The sequence below is a fragment of the Cadophora gregata genome, assembly GCF_030347475.1.
Source record: "Cadophora gregata isolate MNR1 chromosome Unknown scaffold_11, whole genome shotgun sequence".
Lineage (NCBI taxonomy): Eukaryota > Fungi > Ascomycota > Leotiomycetes > Helotiales > Ploettnerulaceae > Cadophora > Cadophora gregata.
In genome coordinates, this window is record NW_026695934.1 from 1,654,714 (window position 1) to 1,671,025 (window position 16,312).

The 16,312-nt window shown below is 46.7% G+C and overlaps 6 protein-coding genes across 8 annotated transcripts; 3 read left to right on the forward strand and 3 right to left on the reverse strand.

Annotated features, from left to right (window-relative positions):
- The first annotated feature begins 269 nt into the window (after positions 1–269).
- ONS95_002653 (uncharacterized protein) lies at positions 270–1,848 on the forward strand. 2 transcript variants are annotated; one of them, XM_058495920.1, is made up of 6 exons: positions 270–654; positions 732–860; positions 915–1,023; positions 1,082–1,313; positions 1,375–1,714; positions 1,767–1,848. In XM_058495920.1, the coding sequence occupies exons 2-6, from the start codon at positions 795–797 to the stop codon at positions 1,818–1,820; spliced, it is 801 nt and encodes a 266-aa protein (XP_058354649.1). In that variant the 5' UTR covers positions 270–654; positions 732–794; the 3' UTR covers positions 1,821–1,848. The 2 variants fall into 2 exon arrangements, with proteins under 2 accessions (XP_058354649.1, XP_058354648.1); XM_058495919.1 differs by having other exon boundaries at positions 270–564; positions 611–654; positions 1,375–1,848.
- ONS95_002654 (uncharacterized protein) lies at positions 1,849–3,502 on the reverse strand. 2 transcript variants are annotated; one of them, XM_058495921.1, is made up of 7 exons: positions 3,206–3,502; positions 2,939–3,130; positions 2,786–2,880; positions 2,550–2,699; positions 2,337–2,463; positions 2,003–2,235; positions 1,849–1,936 (listed from the first exon to the last, which is right to left on the reverse strand). In XM_058495921.1, exons 1-7 carry the CDS (start codon positions 3,266–3,268, stop codon positions 1,912–1,914), a joined length of 885 nt encoding a protein of 294 aa, XP_058354650.1. In that variant the 5' UTR covers positions 3,269–3,502; the 3' UTR covers positions 1,849–1,911. The 2 variants fall into 2 exon arrangements, with proteins under 2 accessions (XP_058354650.1, XP_058354651.1); XM_058495922.1 differs by having other exon boundaries at positions 2,786–3,130.
- On the forward strand, positions 3,503–5,971 carry ONS95_002655 (uncharacterized protein). The gene is made up of 3 exons (XM_058495923.1): positions 3,503–4,489; positions 4,543–4,802; positions 4,855–5,971. The coding sequence occupies exons 1-3, from the start codon at positions 4,143–4,145 to the stop codon at positions 5,790–5,792; spliced, it is 1,545 nt and encodes a 514-aa protein (XP_058354652.1). The 5' UTR covers positions 3,503–4,142; the 3' UTR covers positions 5,793–5,971.
- Positions 5,972–8,253: 2,282 nt separating this feature from the next.
- Positions 8,254–8,936, forward strand: ONS95_002656 (uncharacterized protein; the record flags this gene model as incomplete). Its single annotated transcript, XM_058495924.1, has 3 exons — positions 8,254–8,473; positions 8,528–8,742; positions 8,805–8,936. The coding sequence occupies 3 exons, from the start codon at positions 8,254–8,256 to the stop codon at positions 8,934–8,936; spliced, it is 567 nt and encodes a 188-aa protein (XP_058354653.1).
- Positions 8,937–9,721: 785 nt separating this feature from the next.
- ONS95_002657 (uncharacterized protein) lies at positions 9,722–10,021 on the reverse strand (the record flags this gene model as incomplete). Its single annotated transcript, XM_058495925.1, has 1 exon — positions 9,722–10,021. The coding sequence occupies one exon, from the start codon at positions 10,019–10,021 to the stop codon at positions 9,722–9,724; it is 300 nt and encodes a 99-aa protein (XP_058354654.1).
- A 2,435-nt stretch (positions 10,022–12,456) lies between these two features.
- Positions 12,457–15,354, reverse strand: ONS95_002658 (uncharacterized protein; the record flags this gene model as incomplete). Its single annotated transcript, XM_058495926.1, has 1 exon — positions 12,457–15,354. The coding sequence occupies one exon, from the start codon at positions 15,352–15,354 to the stop codon at positions 12,457–12,459; it is 2,898 nt and encodes a 965-aa protein (XP_058354655.1).
- Between the last annotated feature and the right edge of the window lie 958 nt (positions 15,355–16,312).

Sequence of the window (16,312 nt, forward strand, 5' to 3'; positions counted from 1 at the left end):
ATTCTAAATGTTTTGAATTTTCAATGCGAATTTAGACGTTGGCATGCTTTCGATGCCTATTAGTCGCTACCAATGCCTCCCTGATATGATTTACAGCAACTACAAACCAACACTGATGTAGCAGACCATCTTCAGAAGCCACCCTTGCGTACCTACACTTGTTGGCAACACTCCGACTTCGCAGACGTGAAGCTTCCCCGCAAACCCCTCCTTTCAAGAAGCAAGTGAAGCGAAAAGAAGGGGCATTTGCCCCACGATTCGACCGGCTGACCTTCCTGTCCTGAACAAAGTGCTAGACAGCACATCCTCCAGCGCTGTCTTCCGGACCCGTCATCTCGTGGGTTTACAAATTTCGGAATACTGTTCTTCTTTTTTCGAAAGCTTGGTAAATCTCTGAGAAGATTTCCTGTGATTCGTAAACGGCTTTCGGATCTATTCAAACTTTGTAGTGGATAAAATTCTCTTCCCAACAACCTATTTCATCGGGTATGGCTTCCGAACAGACTTTATTGCAGTTATTGCAATCACGGACTATCGTAGATTGTGATACTATGGATGTGGAAGGTGGGGGAACTTCCTTCTTGCATCTCAGTCTACTAAATCCGACCAGTTCCCAAAGCTCTTGGTCCATTCGTTGATTGTACTTCAAATCAAGTGCGTTCTCAAACTCCTCCTACGTAGATAAATTATGCAAAATATATCACACATTTCTGACAAAGCATTCTCTGAAGGCAATCGCCTACAATGAACTTCAAAAGCCAGTTCACAAGTCTAAAATCGAGGATGCTATTTCTATGTCCAAGAAACTGGGTCAGAAATACCCTGAAGTTTCTACTCAAGAATTAGCTGTCGAGATTGTCGTATGTTCCGATTCCGTATTTGAGATGAATACTACTTGCTGAACAGAAGTCCAGATGGTTATTTTGCAACTGAAAATATCTCATCACGTCACAGGCTTCGTCCATGTCCAAACGAATCCGTATTATTCGTACGACACTGGAAAGACAGTGAAAAATGCTCGCCGTAAGTGTCTCCCACCCCGGGTCTTTCGCTTGGATCTTGTTGAAGCTTTGAAATATAGGAATCGTTGAACTGTTTCAGAACTTGGATTCGTCATTCGACCACACACGAGTATGTATCAAAATTCCCAGCACCTGGGAAGGTCTCCAAGCATGCCGAATCCTTGAAGCGAGCAAGACAACTACATTAGCTACAACATTGTTCACAATCGAGCAAGCTTCTCTCGCTGGAGAAGTAGGATGCCATTACATAGCGCCCTATGTCAATGAGCTGAAAGTGCATTTCGAAGCTGGGTATGTTTCCCCATTCATAACCATATCATTGGATCAGAAGACAGCTGCTAAAGCGAGACAGATTCATTGACCACAACAAAGCCCAAAAGCTCTGCGTACAATCACAGCGTTTCTACGAAGCCAACGGTATTAAGACGCAAGTCCTCCCCGCAAGTCTGACTTCCACGACCGAAATCATGGAGTTGGCTGGTGTGCACCACATCACCATCTCGCCTGGACTTCTTCAAGAACTTGCTTCCACTCCCGCTTCGGCCAATATGACAATCTCACTGTTTGATGAGGCTGCGATGGAGGCTGATATCCCGGCTTATGTAAAATATGCGGATGATCAGGCTAAGTACAGGATTGCTTTCACGAGGAGTAATGGGGGTGATGGTGAGGGGGAAAGGAAGTTGATACAGGTGAGTTTGAGCTGTACTTGATATCGATAGAGTCTACTAATCATGAGTGAAGGCAATCAATACGTTTTGTGATATGCAGGTTAAGTTGGAGAAGATTTTACAATAGTTCAAATACAGAAGTCAACAATCAAGCCACTCAATCACCATCCATCCAGCTCTTACCCTTCCACTACGGATCCTTTCAACCCCCTGTCTCATCAAGCCTCATTAATAGTGAAGCCCCTAGATTTTCAAATCAGTTCCATCACCCTAGAAGCACAAAGCCTCAAGTAAAAAAGGTCCACTTACCCATCAATTGGCAGGTTGGCCCCATTCACCAAGCTCATCCTCGGCCCACTCAGCAAAACCACCACATCACCGACCTCCTCGAACTTCGCAGCTCGGCCCTGTCTCGTTTCACACGCATCGTAGAACGCAGTTGGTACGACGGTCCCAATGACGGGTTTGAGAAGGTCTGTGAGGAAGAACCCAGGAGAGACTGCGTTTACGCGAATTCCTTGGGAGCGTGCTTCGAGTGCTGCCTATGAGGGGTAGGAGTTATTAGTTGTCGATTCCAGATTCTTGCACGTATGCGATGATAGATTATGGATATGAGGGGAGGTAAATTGAAGCGCAGACTGACTGTTCGTGTGATCCCCAAAACTGCGTGTTTGGCTGTTGTGTAGGGAAGCGTGCCTGGGAGAGCCATGCCGGAGTTGACGGATGCACAGTTGACGATTGAACCTCTTTGTTCAACTCGCCCTTCTTCACTATTCAATACAAATCATTAGTACACCGCTTTTGTAACATCTGAGTCCGTCTTTTTTTCGGAGGTCTCGAGGCAAGGAAAACTCACACTTCAATAGAATCCTGCTTCATCATCTGTCTGAGCTCATGCTTGGTGCTCAAGTAAACACCGGTACAGTTCACAGCCATGACCTTCTGGAAACCTTCGAGAGGCAACTCGGAGGTTTGATCCATTGGCCCGAGGATACCTGCGAAGTTGCTGGATTCCTCAGATGTTAGTTGTGCAGTTTGATACATGATATAAATGATGCTAGGAGAAAGGCGGGGAAGGAAGAGATGTCTCACGCAGCATAGTCAATCCTGCCGAATTCTTTCACAGCTTCTGCGACTGCTCGCTCGATGTCTTCTTCTTTTGTGACATCGGCTTGAATAGCTAGGCACTGCGAAACATACAAGTTAAGATTCAGGTTCTCATCCTTGATAACTCGTAAACCAGACCTTCGTCCCATAAGATTCAACGATCTTCTTCCCTTCATTCAAGGTTTCTTGATTGACATCCACAATTACCACACCTCTCGCACCATCTTTCGCAAATGAAACGGCGATGGCGTTGCCCAAACCTCGGGCACCGCCAGTTATGAATGCGATGCCCGGTGCTAGAGGTCCTGATCTCTTAGATTTTGATGATGTCTGTTCAATAGACGTGAGCCAAATATTTCTTTAAATGATGACGAAAGCTGTTCAAAGTTGAAGTGGCATACGAACTGTTGCGCTGGAACTGGCTTTGCTCTTCAACTGTACCCCGTCTATTTCCATCTCGGCTGACATTGTGAAAATCTAACTGTACACTTTCGACGGCGTTTGAAGACAATAAACAATTGTTCAAGTAAGGTTGTTTTCTTTTCAAGCCCAGCCTCTCTTTTCTGTGAAGACGCTTATATGTTTTGGTAGTGCTGATACTCTTGAAAGCAGTCTAGAGCAAGTCTTCCCCGCGTTCTCGCTCTGCGGGGTCTTCCAAAGGACCGAGGCGACCTAAGGAATTTCCGAAGGGCACGTCGTTAATTCCAACATTGTTATACATCATGAATTTGGAATAAAGCAACTATCGCATTGCTTCATGAATCAGACTGGAGCACTGTAGATTTGCGACCAACTTTGTTTTGGTACATAAAGAAAAGCTTTGGCTAACCTCCCCTTGTCCTTGCCTCGCAGGACTCCATCCTACCTGCACGATCCGCAGGGCCCAACTCTTTTCTCCGAATCACTGATATTATGCTTTGAAAAACAATCCTATTCATAGTTGCTCTTGCTCAAGTTCCTTTCCAAGACGTCATAATAGCCATCATCTTGGAAGCCATACGCTGGCAAAGTGTGGTTTATGGGAAGACTTTCTGACTTAACCAACCAAACATTCAGGAATAACTCCCGGGATTCGCCCCCAGAGCATCTTTTAAGATGGAAACTGTTCTTTATCACCATCAAGATTTAATTTCCTTTTTCACAGACTATGACTTCGGCAGTGCACTGTGTCAAATGCCGTTCAAGCCACCACGGAACGATCCTCCCGTCACCAACTGCAGATCCTGCATCAACACTTCACGATTCAAAACTGCAAGCCGAGAGTGTACAAAGATGTCAGTACATCCGTACCGACTTTGCAACAAGCATGTCTTATGTTTGGACTTGATTTTCAGCATATATCATGGCTTCAACACCACAGTCTCCAAGCCACGACGGCTTTCAAGAGAGTGGGATTAGATTGTCAAGCTGCTCAACCCCCTCAAACGATGAGGAGAAGGCTCTACCAGCAGCGGAAGTTGACCGTAGTAAAGAAAGAGACACAAATCTTGTTGGCTGGGACGGAGATCATGATCCAGAAAATCCGCTGAACTGGTCAGACGGATATAAGTGGTGGATAACTTTCCAACTATCAATGTTAGCCATGGCCGCAAGTTTGGGATCTAGCATTATTGCCCCAGCTGAAGCCGCTATCGCAGAATACGCGGGTGTCAGTAAAGAAGTCACTGTCTTGGTTATCTCCTTGTACATGTGAGCTCACCAATCTCCTTTCCAAAAGTATTCAAGCTACTGACTGTTTGAAGTATTGGCTTTGCTTTCGGACCCCTCTGTTGGGCACCCGTATCAGAACTTTGGGGTAGAAGAATGTCCCTTTTGCCAGCGATGGCCTGCTTAGGACTCTTCTCAATCGGAACAGCTGTAGGCAAGAATGCCGAAACAATCTTCGTAACTCGTTTCTTCGCTGGTCTCTTTGGATCTGCACCTGTTAGCAACGTTGCTGCTGCGCTGGGAGATATCTGGGAGCCCAAATCGCGCGGAATTGCTATCACCTTCTACGCAGTAGGTATGTAGACGTATATCTTAAGATGTACAGACTATCTGCTGACCTCTCCTAGCTGTTGTTGGCGGTCCGACTCTGGGTCCCACTATTGGGGCTGCACTCCTGGTCAATCCTCATCTCGGCTGGAGATGGACTGAATATATCCAGGCAATTTGGACCTTCGCCGCGACCGTCCTTGCCTTCTTCGCTCTCCCCGAGATATATTCGCCAGTAATTCTGAAGAAAAAGGCGCAGCGTCTGAGAAAAGAGACTGGCAACCGGTCTCTTCATCATCCGCATGAAGACATCAAGCTGTCTCCCAAAACGATCGTCACGAAACATCTCGGGCGACCTCTGAGAATGTTGTTGACAGAGCCGATGGTCGCTTGCATCGCATTCTACGCCTCGTTTGTGTTTGGACTTCTGTACCTGACCTTAGAAGTCTTCCCAATTGTCTTCCAGGAAGCTCGAGGTTGGGGTCCTGTCGTTGGATCCCTGCCCTTCCTCGCCTTATTCATTGGTGTCCTCTCAGCAGTCGTCATCAATCTTGGAAACCAGCCTCGATACGCACGAGCTCTCGATGCATCAAACGGAAAACCAGTGCCCGAAGCTCGACTGGCTCCTATGGCTATCGGCAGCTTCATTTTTGCCATAGGTCTCTGGTGGTTCGGTTGGACTGCAGCACCAAGTACATTTTGGCTTTCGCCAGTCTTTGCAGCTGTATTTATAGGTGCAGGCTTCAATATTATTTTCCAGCAATGTATCAACTTTCTCGTTGATACTTATGGACTTTATGCTGCTTCTGCTGTCTCGGCAAATACGTTTCTGAGAAGTGTGTTCGCGGCGGGACTTCCTCTTGCTGCCCAGCCAATGTTCCATAATCTTGGAATTGGTCCGGCCGTCTCGATCTTGGCTGCGGTTGCAACTGTTGCTATTCCAGTACCGTTCATCTTTATGAAGTATGGACTGAAGTTGAGGAAGATGTCACATTTTGCGCCTGTTGACGAAGATTGAAGGTCATGTAGATGAGAATATTAGCAGCTCTTGATGTAGCGAGAGTTCGATAACAAAAAGATAAATGCTCAAAGCAAGACAGTCCCACCAATAATGATCCAATCGTTGTGTACAAGAACTGGTGGTGGAGATGAGCAAGCAAATATCGAACGAGATCGTGTCGCTCGACTCAAAGCACGAGGTTGGTGGTTTGAAATTTAAGCTTTGCACCTTGGCGACTGGGAAGTATAGAAATGTGAGCATTGTTGCCCCACCCCTTTTCAAGAAGCTACCGAAACTCTCAAGGATAATTGTACGATCATACTATGTTCTCGAGTTTGGCATGATACCAACAGATTTCTCTTCTCACTGGCAAAGCTTTAACGTCCTCGAGCTCATAGCTGTCATAAATGCCGTCCTTCAATGTTTAAAAATTAAAACTAAGAGGGGTATGCTCTCGGGTTTGGCGTTGGTAATACAGATTACGTACTTCTGCGAACACTGCTTTTGCCAATGGTGTTTATCACTATTCATATGATTTGGAGGGGATGTACGTCTCGCTTGTTTACGCTCAGCTCGAATCACAACACATGCCAAGCTATACAAGTAAGGCTGGGTCTAATGCCATTAAACCTTCAATCTAGCCCACTAGACCTGTTTATATCCTGAGATTAATTTTAGTCTTTGTCATGGCGGCTCCTGTCGATTGATCGATGAGCTTCAAGCATTCCCCCCAACGCTTCGTCTACAGTAAGACCTTGCGAGTGGTGCCAGTGCGGATATCTCAGCTCCATGCCTATCCTTAACCCCAAAGCTAGAATCTATTCGTCGAAATGCAATGGTAGAGTCCGTCTCTGCATAGTTTCGAGATTTGGATGCTGTTTAAAGAAAGTAAGGGAACATTACTTTTCCACGTTGTCGAAGCTGAATGGTTAATGGTATTTGAAGAAATTCATGGGAGTTCCGACGACCCTGATAATTGCACGAAAAGAGAAACCATGAACGGACCCTGGTGGACCTTGTAATATCACAGAATCCCCAGACTATGCAACAAGGGACTGTAGCATCGCAGCTTACATCGAGGAGCCCTTCTAACCTAATTCGAAAGCTCTGAACCTCTTGAATGGGTGGCTCCTACGAGTACGTAGCCGCGCGCAGCATGCAACCCACTACCGTCGTCTTTCTAATACGTCCGCTCGGTTTGTCCTGCTGCCCTCTGCCGCTCTTGGCGCAGTAGTGTGAGGGCTATGGTAGAAAGATCGTCAAAGCATTGAGGATCGTGAATCACCGCACCGCACTATCTGGCCACGTTTTTGGTCGGAACCATCACTGGCTGACCGAGTGAGTACAAGGGTGTCAATGGCTCATATATGTGAGATAAAGCTGCTCAAAATCTGGACTTTTCCTGGTCTCATCAGCGCTTGTGGCGTTTAGATCAGGATTTTCAAGTCAACCCAGCCGCTGTAGCCAATGAGAGAGCGCTACTCCTCGTCAAGTAAGCTTTAAGCTAACAACATGTAAACATCGCCAGATGGAGCCGTATTTGCCAAGGTACAAAAGCCCCATCTGCATGCAAGTTTGTTGATCTTACTCTTGGCTTAGTGTTACCTTCTGAATTGGGTCGCGAGAGTCTGCAAATGGTTCATACGTCATCGTTTTTCGTTGACATAAATTTACAAATGCAGAATACGCCGCACGCAGCCAAGGCGCAAGGAAAACCCACCAGGACCTGAAGCTTACGAAGAAAGGATAATGATTCGTTGTGTCACTTGCCAGATGCTGTCCGGGTAAGCACGAGAATTAGCCTGTGAAGGACTGCCATGCTGTCTTAGGCGGGGAAGGGAAGGCAAGGTATGTTCTCACTCTCGCTAATGTCCTGTTTACTTGGCTGCTTAATTGGGTTGTATAGAACGTCCAGCCTAGGAAAGTCAACTGGTGTGCCTAATGATCCTGCTCTCAGTGTTCTTCAGCAGCTGCTGGCGTGATCTCCACATACTACTTTTCTTCAGCGGCCTGCCAATGGAACCATCCACATGGATGTACGGTGATCCATTGGTTCGTCAGAATTCCAATGTGGTGGACAGGGTCCATTGACAGACCTTTGAATAAACGGGTTTAGGTACATTTTGAGCTTCTTATTTTGGTAAGCTACCTTGAACAGCAGCCCCTACTTCACTTCATATATGGCCACGCTTCACAACGTGCTTCCAGAGAGACATCTCATTCGTTTGGAATTATATATTCACGAGACAGCTTTGCAAAGCCTTGTTGATCTTCCCCAGAACAATGTATGAGGCACAAACAGTGAAGGTTAAGTGTGCCGTAGCTTGTTGAGAATAATATGAGCGTGACGCGTAGAGCATACGAACTGCCTCTATCTTTGTTATATAGAGAGGGCAAGAGCTGTCCCAATAACTCACAATCCGGACCTCATTACATCTTCATTCCAATCTTTCTACTCTGTATCACAGCACCAGATACAATGACTGTCCTCCTTCCTCTATTTCTTTTTGCTCTAGCTGCGAAGGTTCATGCTGTTACCATAAAACTTTACGGCGCTACCGTGGTAGGACAAGGAGATTGCAATAACAACAACGTAATCCTCACCTGTACCGATATTGCAGAAGGAGATTGCTGCTATATTCCAAATACCATTTTCGGTTCAGCCAAATTCCTAGCCTTGCCCTTGCCCGCAGCGCAAGGTAAGTGCTGTACCTCCATGCTTGCGCAACTTTCAACACTAACACTGTCCTCAGGCCTTGTCTTTAACGACTTGAACCTTTATGGTTGCAATGGAAGAGCGACTAGTGTAGGGTATGGTTTGGATCTTTGTCTCGGCCCGGGCACAGGTGCACAATGGATCAACCCCGTCAAACAGACTGGGGATTGCGCCAAAACGGACGACCCTCTTGTAGGAGTCTGCAAACTGAGAGGCACCAATGCTCCATCACTAGACTGTGACTATGGATCGGTATGTATCAGCCAACTTTTCCCGTCTTCCATCAATACACATAATTAACGCGGGAGACACAGTGCCTTGATAACTCCGAGGCGAGCAATCCTCTTGGAGAATGCGACTATGATGGAAGCAAAGACGAGTTTACAGATGTCAACTGTCCCTCTGCAGACCGCAAGATGATCAGAGGCGAGAGAGCTAGACTGTGAGGTGATTGCATGTGAGTACAAGTCCGCTCCCCAATATCAACACTCTCCAAGAACACTAATACTAACTTGAGAAGGAATACTGTGCTTCCTGAAGAAGTATTTATGGAGAATTGATTGAACAGACTCCAAGTAAACGTGGGATGTCCCGAACGATTTCGCTAGTTTCGCTCTTCCTTTTGAGAAACCGAAGAATATGGAAATGCACATTACTATTTTGCGATTCCTTTTCAAAAATTTAGGATCAATTTCAATCACTGCTTTTTCAGCACCTCTTTCTGCTCTCACTTGACATCACCGGGTCTACTAAATACACGTCCTGATAACCATGCCCCTTCTAAATAAGTAACCCTCATAATAAAGATTATTGACAACTATGGTAGGTCGGTTGTACTGTAAGATTTGGGCCATATCGGAAACACATGTCGAGATAGATTTTCCCTCGATTTGCAAGAGGGAAGATGCTTTTGATCGCTCTACTTCACAGCCATGCTTGCATTGTTGAATCATGAGAGTCGACGTATGTATGAGATTCATGACGAATTCGCAATCAAGTCTGAAAGCCCGCGGAGTACTTCTTGCTGACTGTGCACCACTCGGGTGATCCAAGATCCCAAGGAGCTCCATTGTTGTCAGCTAATCAACATGACAAGGCGAGTTTGACATCGGAAGAGTAGCATGTCCCAGCAACGTTTTTGAGGTTAATGCTTGTCAAGTTCTTCCATAATGTCCTGCAGACATCTATCCAAAGTGCCAAACAGCTTCAAACCAGTCCTCCGACGACTGCTTCACCACTGAAAAGTCTTCTTCTGCTTCTTCAACACCAGACTCTCCTGCGATCCATGCAGGCGCTGTAAGTTGGTCATCCAAGTCAAATGATGTTCCTCGTCCGGGTCCTCATCATCTCGGTTCTGCTTTCTCTCAATCTTCTCGACCACCTCCACGGTATTCAGAGGCACCTCGGTAACCTTGCAATCACCACAGGGAACATGCTGACAGTATCGGCAGGTTTCGAAGAGTTTGTAGGGGAATGTGGGCTTGTTGCATTGTGAACATCCCAGTTTCTTGGCCCAGATGAGGCGTGGCATAGTTGAAGATGACTTTGACTTTGCAATGAGGTTGACAGTTGTGTTGCTATGTACTATTTGAGACCAGGGGTGCAGTAATGTGTTCTGAAAGGATAGGTTAAACAAACAAGGGCCAAGGTTACGAGATATACGGAGCAATATATAACTATTTGAACGCCGTACGATACCTGAACAGTCATGATCCAGTGATTTCGGTTGCTTCCAGTCACTTTTGGCCTACTTTGAATAACACAACACTGATTCAAAGCACAGTCATAAAATACGTGGCCTGTTTCGACGTGAAGTATCATTTTCGCCTGAATTCCGATGAGCCACTTGATGGTGATAAGGTCCACATCAAAACCTCTAGGACGAAGCCAAAAATCAACCAAAACATGATCATCCTGTCCGTGCTATTTAACTTCACCCACCGGTCTCATGTTTGCAACCCCTTCAGTAAATTGCCGGATTGCTACTAACAGTATAACTCGAGCAAGCCTGGTGGCTACACGAAACAGACTCCTTCTTACCGGTCGTTGAGCCTTGCTTTGTTTGCCATTTGGTGCCCTTGCACTGGGTTGGCACCTGTCCGTGTATGGTTCCTACAGTTGTGGTTCTGCATTTGCAGCACTCGAGGTCTTTATACCACACAATGGTCATGTCTGTGATTTATCTAAACCGGGCTATGCACTTGAGTTTGGATGCTCAGGCAAGAGGGTTTGAAAGTGTGGGGATCGATGAGCGACTTGAAGGTTTCTGCGATTTAGGCTTCTGGGCGGGGTTGAAAGCGATATGAAAGGAATTTATAGGAAGAAAGAACAATTTGGAAGGGAGATAGACAGATATAAATAACAGAGCCAGCCTTCACTCTGCCGCATCTCATGCTGAATGAAGCAGTGCCAACAACCATTACTGCATTCACTGCTAAACTGGAGAGACCAGAAAAAATTCAAGGGGAACAGCAGCTTAACTAACAGTTGTATATCTCTGAGTCTCTGGTTCTATCAAGCCTTCCCTGTGTCATTCATGCCGAGCAAACCCGCCTTGTCACCCCTCCGCTCCGACTCCACCTATTGATTGGTCATCTTGACCTGAGACCCTTTGGTCAATTTCTCTTCCAATCTATGTTAAGCCACTGATCGCTAATCCTCGACTACTCATGATTGCAGTAATCGCACGCATCTGGTTGCTGGAGTATCACAGTGTTGAAGCTATAGCAGCAACATAATATGTCCTCAACCATTTCCACTAACATGTTGTATTCAACTGATGATAGACTTCCAATTATGCATAGGATCTATTCTTTCTTTAATCTGAAATCAAAGTGATATCAAGAGAACAAATGTGCAGAGATAACTGAGGCCAAAGAACTTGATCCAGTATTTATGTGCCGAAAAGTGGAGATGCTTCAAACACTTAATTATATCCGCAGATTTCAGAGAGTTAACATGAATTTGAAGCTCCTCGCGTTCATAGAAACAGTCAAGGTTCGTTCGAATCGAATGGTTTTATAAAAGAAGATTGCTTGCGTTCTATATGACTCCTCTAAGTGGCATGTATATGTCCTCCCCCAAAATAGCCGAACATCAAAGTTTTCCCCCAATCCCATCATACATCTACCCCAACATCAACGACTCCACAATACTCCCTCCCATCATATCATCTTGCATCTCCATATGTATACCAATTCCAACGTCAATGGGCCATGCATCCCTTCGATCCCATTCCACCACTCTCAAAAAGCCATGCCACTCTCAATCCACCCTATCTTACACACTCCCTGTCAACCCCCTAGCGACCAACCCAATCCGAAATTCTCTCCCACCGGCTATACTGCCCACAAAGATCACACTGCCTATGACCACATCCATCGCAGTCATCAGGACGACTGAGAACCATGGTGTCGTGGTTGCACTTGCAGCATTGCATGTAGGGGACGTACTGATGAATTCGGGGCCTTGTTACTTGACTTTCTGGATCTTGGTTTTTGATTTTATGTATGGATTGGTGTAGTTTGGATAGTTTGGATGTTGAGTTGAGTTAAGATGTGTTTTAAGGCTGGGATGTGGTTGTATGTTTTGTATAGTGTTGATGTTTTGAATAGAGAAAGGGAAGGAGACGATGGAGGAGAAATTAGATGCTTTTATACTTGTGGTACAGGGTCCAAGTGTCGGTGGCTTTTGCAGGTGGTGGTTGGGATTGTAACAGCCTGCAAGTTTGCTGTGATTGTCCGAGTCGCCAAAGAAATTTAACAATTGCTGTTTCTCTACAGCATTCACGGAGAAGTCAGACGGGGCACTTCCTTGTTTTCAACTCGTAGATATTAATTCAATTGGCCAATGGCCATTCTAGCCTTCTTTATTGTACAAGGTCCTCAACAACATCCATGCAACGCCGCCGATCACCATACACGCCGGATGTCAACTCCAAGTCCCATTCAAAACCGCTCAAATGCGCTAATAAAATCCAGTAAGTCTCAAATCTCCCGAGCTAGCACCGATCCGAATGGTGATGGTGCCTTCGGTCGGCATTACCCAGTTCTGTCGTCCCACGTCCCAGTAACTCATATCTCGTCGAGTCAAGTTGAAATGTACTGTCTGCGTCTCGGCTGGTTTCAGCAAGACTTTCTCGAAGCCTCTCAGGACTTTGATAGGGAAGTCGACTTTGGCACCCACGCCGAATAGGACATCGTCGAAGCTGATGTAAAGTTGCACAACTTCTTTGCCTGCTACTTCGCCCGAATTGGTGATGTCGACTGACACATTGGCGTATGTGTTCCACAGATCAGGGTTGCCACCTTCATCTCCACCTGCTTGGGATGGCGTTTGCGTGACGTCGTATCCCACAGGATATGGATATTTGCCTGTCTTGATCTCGGACAGCTTGGTGATATATGGATAGACGAATTTCGAGAGCTTGCGGAATCCGGTTGGGAACAAAGCTTCTTTTGGATCTGGGATCTTATCGTCAAACTTCGGGGGCTCAATTCCATCTGGGCGCGGCGATGGCAGAATAGACTTTTCGCGGACTTTAGTGACCAGGAGATTTGAGTATTGGAATGTTGTATACGAGAGGCCAAATCCAAAGGGGAATGTTGGAGCAACGCCGAACTTGTCGAAATGGCGGTAATCAATGTAGAGGCCTTCGTCAAAGTTCTGTTGCGGGACAACGCCATTCGGAACGTAAAGAATCTTCGCACCTGGTCCGTAATCCTCGAGGGACTTTCCAACGGTGTAAGGTAGCTTTCCACTGGGATTGACGACACCTGTCAAGATGTCTGCAATAGCGTTACCGCTTTCTTGTCCTGGAAGATTGGCCATGATGACAGCTTTGATACTTGGATGGTCAATCCATTTGTCCACAATAACAGGACCCACTGAGTGAATGACAACGATTGTGCTGCCCTTGCCATCACCGCAACCGTCCGCCACGGATCGGATGAGCGCATCACCGCCTTTCTGCAGGAAAAGGTCGTTGCGATCTCCATTGATGCCATCGTTAGCCATATAACCTTCACCGGAATCGGCATTTGCAAAGACGATGCACACATCCTGATCCTTCAATATCTCCGGTGATGATTTGAATGGTGGAGTGTTCGTGGGGAAGTCGGTTACATATACTCGATCCTTGTTGAATGTCTCTTTCAATGCTGCGGCAGGAGATACGAGATATGGAAATTCAACAGCCCCGGATCCCCAACCAGACCCAAGAGTCCCCTGGTTACATCCACGGTCAACACACGCATTTGGACCTTTTCCAGAGCCAGAGTCTTCACCAAAGATTCCTATGCGCATGTTCATTTCATGACCCTCATCCGACCAGCCATCTTTGCTAAGGGGCAGCATCTTGTCGGTATTCTTGACCAACACCGTGCCTTCAGTTGCGACGTTACGAGCTATGATGGAGTGGGCATCATCGCCACTACCCTGAACATTGATGAACTTGTTCACAACCTTCTTGTCCTTGTCATCTGGACTGCCTGGATTAATGACTCCAATCTCCTCGTTGGTCCAAGACGAAAAATTGGGCCCTTCACCGTCGAATTTGGCTTTGTCATCCTGGCCCATTTGATACCACGAGGCTACAACTCTAGTAACCATATCATTCAGGCGTGAAACAGGAAGAGAGCCATTCAGAACAGCTTTGCTTAGCTCGTGACCCCATAAGGAGTTTCCAGCAGCCCATCGTAGACCATCACCAGGCATCGACATATCCAAACCAGCGAGAGCACTTGCAACACCACTTCTTTGTGCCAGCCAGTCGCTTTGCACAAAACCTTGGAATCCCAACTCATCTTTCAGAATGCCGTTCATTAGCTTCGAGTTTCCGCAAGAATACGAGTTGTTGAGCATTTGGTAACTGCACATAACACTGGCAACGCCAGCCTTGACGGCATCTGCGAATGGCCATCCGTACATTTCGTGAAGAGTTCGGTCATCGATGTTTGAAGACATGGCATTTGGTAGGCCCCACTCCCACGACTGACGGAAGTGCTCCTGTTCGTTGCCAATAAAGTGCTTGATCGTGGCAATCACACCCTCTTCTTGAATTCCCTTGATCGTTTGCGCTGCAGCAATGCCTTGTAGAACTGGATCCGCACCAAATCCTTCCCAGTTTCTTCCACCAGCTGGCATTCTTCCGAGAGGTCCAACGCAGGGTCCCAGAAGGATATTGATTCCCTTCAAGCGCGCTTCCTTTCCATGTGCCTTTCCACGCTGATACATCAGCTCTTTGTTCCAGGTCGCTCCAACAGTGATACCCGCAGGGAATGCTGTCGCGTTATCTGCAAATCTCAAACCCAACGGACCATCTTGTAGCGCCAGACCTGGAAACCCAACGTTGATTGCTGGGCCAGTATTTCCAACCGCAAGTCCCATGCTCCAACCCGTTCCAGTTGTAATGTTGACCTTCTCTGGCAGAGTCATTTTTGCAACCAACGCCTCCGCTTTCTTGTAACTCTCGGCCCACTGTGAAACTGTCCCTCCAGGTGGTGTTGGATACCATGGCGGCGATTGACCATCCGCTGGCTTCTTCTTGTACAGGAAGAACCCCCCTCCGGCAATTATGGACCAGAATACCACCAGTACCGCAAGGACGATCAACAAGCATTTTGAACGGCGTGCGAATGTTCGTTTCAAGTTGGAGAATTGCATGCCCCGCGCATAGGAAGGGGTGGCAGACTTGGAAGTTGGTTCGTGGGAGGGATCTCTGTCGAGGTACTCCGTCGCGTCGATGTCAGAGTCGCTGTCTGAACGATATGCATCCTCAAGAGATTTTCGCATCGGGATACTCTCCACATCGTAGGCTCGGAGGAGACCCTCGCGGCTTTGCCCTGCTTCTGCCTGCCGATTCATTGTGATTGAGGTTTTGGTTTGGAACAAGCGCAAATTGATAGGTATCGATGAGCTCCAGATAGCTCCTTTACATCGCAGAAATCATTCGAAGGTGAGGCCGAAACTGTTCGACGGATAGCGGTAAAGAACGTCGTATGCAGGTCGGAAGAGAAAAGACTGGTCACAGAATTGAGAGCACAAAAAGGAAGTTGGATTCGATATCTGGAGCCACGATCAGCTCTCCGGGGAAGATCTTCGAGGACCCGCCCACCAATGATGTTGGATCCAGGTACGGCAAGGTGCATCAGCCTACGGAGTACGGAGTACTTCTCTCAACCTCAAATCCCAGAACACTCCTTTTTCTGTTGTTAAAGTAACATACGAAAAATACTATTTCACACGATTTAAACACTTCTTTTATGTCAAATTTGCTGTGAGGTGAGTTGCTATTTGCTTCAGATAAGAATATTGAGGCGATTGACTTTACCCCTGAATGCAGCCTAAGTGGGTTAGAGTTTCTCAAGAGGACTTGGCTAAAAGTATTGTCAGGTTTCCAGTCTTTGGATAATCTTTGCTTCTGGAATTGATCGGGAATGCTCGAGGCAAGGCTCATGTCGTGAGGAATCCCCTCTCATTCGATCTTCGTGCAAAGCATCAGTATCTAGGTACTCAAGTCTGTTGCAACGAATTGGTTGTCCTGGTCCTCTTGCCTTTTCATTGCTACCTATGGAGGTGCTCTAGCTTCCAATACGAATCAGTTCGATGACGCCGTGGTGGATTTATGGCAATCATTCGTTGCTTGTAGAAATCTTCATTGTGTGGATCGTCCCAGGTATTGGAAAATCTTGAGAGATCCGATTGCGTAGCCAGCCTACCAAGCGTCGACCTAAGAGTCAGGATCTGGTGGACCTTCATCATGGCAATTCGTCACGAACCCATCATCCCTCGCAATCGCATACGCGTTTTCCAGAGGCCCATC